The 5,450-nt window shown below is 46.5% G+C and overlaps 1 protein-coding gene across 2 annotated transcripts in view; it reads left to right on the plus strand.

Moving 5' to 3' along the window:
• LOC111966110 (LHFPL tetraspan subfamily member 4 protein-like) overlaps positions 1–4,965 on the plus strand; it is a 12,433-nt gene extending 7,468 nt beyond the window's left edge. Inside the window, exons 2-4 of one of the 2 annotated variants that reach the window (XM_023990531.2) lie at positions 3,173–3,412; positions 4,198–4,226; positions 4,501–4,965. In XM_023990531.2, coding sequence (XP_023846299.1) covers positions 3,173–3,412; positions 4,198–4,226; positions 4,501–4,560 — 329 coding nt within the window. In that variant the 3' untranslated portion in view covers positions 4,561–4,965. The remainder of the gene's footprint in view (positions 1–3,172; positions 3,413–4,197; positions 4,227–4,500) is intronic. The other variant, XM_023990532.2, reaches the window with a different exon arrangement.
• Positions 4,966–5,450: the final 485 nt, after the last annotated feature.

Here is a 5,450-nt window from a genome sequence, read left to right on the forward strand (position 1 = left end):
AAGCCCTAGTAACACACCAAGCCCTGGAAACACACCAAGCCCTAGTAACACACCAAGTCCTAGTAACACACCAAGCCCTAGCAACACACCAAGCCCTAGTAACACACCAAGCCCTAGTAACACACCAAGCCCTAGTAACACACCAAGCCCTGGCAACACACCAAGCCCTAGCAACACACCAAGCCCTAGTAACACAACAGCATCAGAGAAAAAGGGTATCGTTTCACCTCAATGGCATCCTCTCTACAGGCAACAAATGACTGTTATCCAAACATGTTGGGAAAACAAGAGCCCTTGAGGATGCACACCGGGAGAGGGGAGGGGGTGTAAATTAGAATATCTATTATAGTCAAAATTTAGGACAGGCTTGTCTACATTTAGCAAAGTTATTATTGGAGAGTTTCAGTCGTGTGTCTTTTCATCTCACTGTCTGTTTGTCTTTCTGTGCATTTGTCTGCGGTTGCATAATGCCATCTTTATCAACCAGAATTTTCCATTGATGGATGAGCTGTTTGGTCATTTTATTTAACCAGGCAAGTCAGTTAAGAACAAATTCTTATTCACAATGACGGCCTACCTCGGTCAAACCCAGACGACACTGGGCCAATTGTGCGCCACCCTATGGGACTCCCAATCACAGCCAGATTTGATGCAGCCTGGATTCAAACCAGGTACTGCAGTGACGCCTCTTGCACTGAGATGCAGTGTCTTAGACCACTGCGCCACTCGGGAGCTAATGACGGGAGGCCGTGTGTTTGGTAATGATGGGAGGCCATGTGTTTGGTAATGACGGGAGGCCCAGTGTTTGGTAATGACGGGAGGCCGTGTGTTTGGTAATGATGGGAGGCCATGTGTTTGGTAATGACGGGAGGCCGTGTGTTTGGTAATGATGGGAGGCCATGTGTTTGGTAATGACGGGAGGCCGTGTGTTTGGTAATGACGGGAGGCCGTGTGTTTGGTAATGACGGGAGGCCGTGTGTTTGGTAATGATGGGAGGCCCAGTGTTTGGCTCTGCTCAGCAGTATTGTGCATATGGGAGGCTGTCTTACAGGCTCACTACTATGACATCAGCAGAGAGATTGGAGTGAGCTCAGCAGTGGAAGCAGCAGCAAGGCAGGGGCGGGCGATTCAGGGACTGAGGGATAGGAGAATGAGAGAGAGGTGGGGACTCAGAGAGACACAGAGGCCCAGAGCTGAAAGATAAGAAGCAGTAGTAACATCAGCAGAAAATATTCTGTTCCACCCCTACCAACTCCCTGAGAGCCAGGAACAGGGATCTTATTTACTCTCTCACTCAAGGAATAGTGACTCAGGACTTCATAATGGCAAGGCTTATGTCTTATTTTCTGACGACTCATCCTGAATCCGCTGCTCTATCGATAGGTGCATACATTCAGTCTAAATCTGTTTTCTTAGAAGTCATTTGCGTGACATCAAACTAACGGGCGTTGTACAACACAAATTAATCAGCGATTGGATTGTCTCTAACAAATCTAACCAATCAGAGTTTTGAATCTGATAACGTCATCGGTTTCTGGGACCAATCAGAATGGTCAGAATGTGTTCGGATTCTAGAAGTCGTCAGGGAAGGAGGCAAATCCAGAATCATGGTGGAGAAGAAATGTTAGTGGGCTTGGCATTTGGCTGGAGCGATGTGGATGGTCATGTCTCCACCATTTCCACCTCCACCATGTCTCCACCATGTCTCTACCATGTCTCCACCATGTCTCCACCTCCACCATGTCTCCACCTCCACCATGTCTACACCATGTCTCCACCGTCTCCACCATGTCTCCACCGTCTCCACCATGTCTCCACCTCCACCATGTCTATACCATGTCTCTTACCATGTCTCCACCATGCTCGTCTACCATGTCTGCCGTCTCCACCATGTCTCCACCATGTCTCCCACCCATGTCTCCCACCGTCTCCACCATGTCCTCACCTATGTCTTCCACCGTCTCCACCTCCACCATGTTCTCCACCATGTCTCCACCATGTCTCCGTCTCCACCATGTCTCCGTCTCCACCATGTTCTCCACCATGTCTCCATCTCCACCATGTCTCACCATGTCTCCACCTCCAACCATGTCAGCCACCATGTCTCCAACCACTGTCTCACCGTCGTCCACCATGTCTCCACATGTCTCCACCAGTCTCCACCATGTCTCTACCATGTCTCCACCATGTCTCCACCAGTCTCTACCATGTTCTCCACCCTCCACCATGTCTCCACCATGTCTCCGGTCTCCACCATGTCTCCACCATGTCTCACCAATGTCTCACCTCCACCATGTCTCCCCCATGTCTCCACCTCCAACCATGTCTCCACCATGGTCTCCACCGTCTCCACCATGTCATCCACCATGTCTCCACCATGTCTCCCACCGTCTCCACCATGTCTGCCACCATGTTCTCACTCCAACAACATGGTTCTCCACCATGTCTCCACCTTCCACCATGATCTTCCACCCCCCAATTGGGGGGTTTCCCCTTTTTTTCCCCCCAAAAACCCCATTGGGGTTTTCCTTTCCCCCCCCAAAAAAACCCCAATGTCTTTCCCCACCCCTCCACCATGTCTCCACCATGTCTCCACCTCCACCATGTCTCCACCATGTCTCCAACCTCCACCATGTCTCCACCATGTCTCCACCATGTCTCACCATTCTCACCATGTCTTCCACCATGTCTTCCACCTCCACCATGTCTCCACCATGTCTCACCATGTCGTCCACCATGTCTCCACCATGTCTCACCGTCTCCACCATGGTCTCCACCAAATGTGTCCACCATGCCTCCACCATGTCTCCACCATTCTCTACTATGTCTCTCCACCATGGTCTCTACTATGCTCTCCACCATGTCTCCACCATGTCTCCACCATGTCTCCACCGTCGCCACCATGTCTCCACCATGTCTCCACCATGTCTCCACCATGTCTCCACCATGTCTCTACTATGTCTCCACCATGTCTGTTATAAAACATTTATTGCAATTACAGTTGCATTTTGTTATCCAACACCCATTGCCTACACTGTATTTGTACTTGCTGTGACTGGCCTTTTGATTTCAATTATAGAATAAAGTTTAACTTACCTTCATTTGAATCATGCATCTTTGTTTTTCATAGACTACAGCTTCCAACGTACTCTCTCTCTTCTGTCTCCCCCAGCTGTATGCTTGGTGTTGGGCTGTATAATCTTTCCGAACGGCTGGGATGCGGAGGTGGTGCGGGACCTGTGTGGGGAGGAGACGGGGAAGTATACGCTGGGTAACTGCTCTGTCCGCTGGGCTTACATCCTGGCTATTATGGGCATCCTGGACGCCCTGATCCTGTCTTTCCTGGCCTTCGTTTTGGGGAACAGACAGAACGACATGTTCCTGAAGGAACTCAAGGCTGACAACAATAAAGGTAAGGGATGGTTTAGACCAAGTCTATATGTGAAATGGCTCTCTTTTCTCTATACATTGGTTTCTGGTCAAAAGCAGTGCACTCAGGAATATGGTGTCGTTTCAGACGCACACAAGCAATCACCAAAACCCATCTATAATTAATCAACACTAGATGGACGGTGATTTCCAAAGTCAAATGTGTTTTCCTCTATATAGACAAGAGATAGATTGCACAATCGGCCCTCGTAGTTGACATATTTTCGTGATAAATGATAATGATGATAATGATAAAATAGGATCTGGTATTGTAATTCAGTTAGTGTAGCCTATTGCACTCACCATGGAACTGCATGAAAGAGGTAAGGAATGTCCACCAAAGTCTGTTCTCACTGTTTGCACAGGATTGCATCAGACTGGATCGCTGTCCATATTGACTGATCGGAATAGGGATTTTCATTCAGGGGACTTTTGAAGAGACTGACGTCAGAACATTGTTAGAAGTCTTCTAACTCATTCTTACAGAAATGTACTAGACCCCTCATGATGTTGTCAACTGTCAGATCAGAGGATTACATCGTTTGGTTGTAAAATAGGATTTCTTTGTACCATACTCTCTATAGTGGTTTCCATGGTTACTCACCAGATTCCAGTGGGATATAGCCTACTCTGCCGTGTCTCTCTCACCGCTCATCTGATTAACCTTGCACTAACTCACTGATAGATATTATACCATGTGTAATATTTTTGAGTTCTGTACAATTAATTACATCCTGCATACAATAATATTTGACTTTGTTCTTGCAGATTTCGCTGTGTCCAGGGTAAGTGACTTTGTAAGTGAACAGTTAACAGTGTCATGACTTTGTGCACCGTGGTCTGTGGTTGTTGTGCAGGGCTGTTTTGTAGTGTTGTTGAGGCATCCTTGGCAGTGTTTGTCTCTATGGATAAGTGTTTTAGCCCCGTTACTCCCATCTTGTACAATATATGTTTGTCAGAATAAGCTACAAGCACTGTCTCGTTGTTTATTGTAAAAGGTTTATATATAATGTGTATTATTTCAATATCCTTACATGATGTACTGCTGGGATACTTTTTTCTTGCCTTTAGATTGAGGTCCGGGACAGAAGACGCGACCCAAGGTATGTTGCAGTCCAGAGGTTCCACTGAGGAGCTCCTTGCCTTGGATGACCCCCCTCTGAGCGGATCCTTGCCTTGGATGACCCCCCTCTGAGCGGATCCTTGCCTTGGATGAACCCCCTCTGAGCGGATCCTTGCCTTGGATGACCCCCCTCTCGATCCTTGCCTTGGATGACCCCCCTCTTCTAGAGGATCCTTGCCTTGGATGACCCCCTCTTAGAGATCCCTGCTTTGATTGACCCCCTCTTAGAGGATCCCTGCTTTGATTTGACCCCCCTCTTAGAGGATTGCTGCCTTGGTTGACCCCCTCTGAGGGATCTTGCCTTGGATGACACCCCTCTCTCTACTCCCTCTCATCCAGTCCATCAAGGCTAATATCCAACCTGGCTCCATGCGCAGACCACATGTTCAGCATTCTGTAATATAAAACTGGGAGAAACTTATTTTACATATTTATTGTGTAAAGTGCATTAAATAACTTTAAAAAAAGAGACAATATTTGTAAATAAAAATGTGTCCAAATGGAACTATACTTTGCAGCTTTACAGAAATAGACCTCTCTGGGAATTTAGATACTGTACATCAAGGCAATGTATATATTTGGAACGGTACAATGAGCAGCAAACAATATAACCCTTTCGATGGAAATGTTGTTCAGTGTATTTCTAACCTTTGCATAATGATTTGAGTACGAAGTAGAATAAAGCAGAACAAAACAAATATTTGGTAAACATTTAATAGATCCCATAAAACTGAAGCGTTTGGAGTCTTTTTTAAGGTATTTACTGTCAAGCAATTAAAAGTAGAGAATATTTTCTGAAATGATTAATCTGAAACAGGGTAGGCTAAAGAATGATTAATCTGAAACAGGGTAGACGAAAGAAACAGGGTAGACTAAAGAAACAGGGTAGACTAAATCC

The sequence above is a fragment of the Salvelinus sp. IW2-2015 genome, linkage group LG7, assembly GCF_002910315.2.
Source record: "Salvelinus sp. IW2-2015 linkage group LG7, ASM291031v2, whole genome shotgun sequence".
Classification (NCBI taxonomy): domain Eukaryota; kingdom Metazoa; phylum Chordata; class Actinopteri; order Salmoniformes; family Salmonidae; genus Salvelinus; species Salvelinus sp. IW2-2015.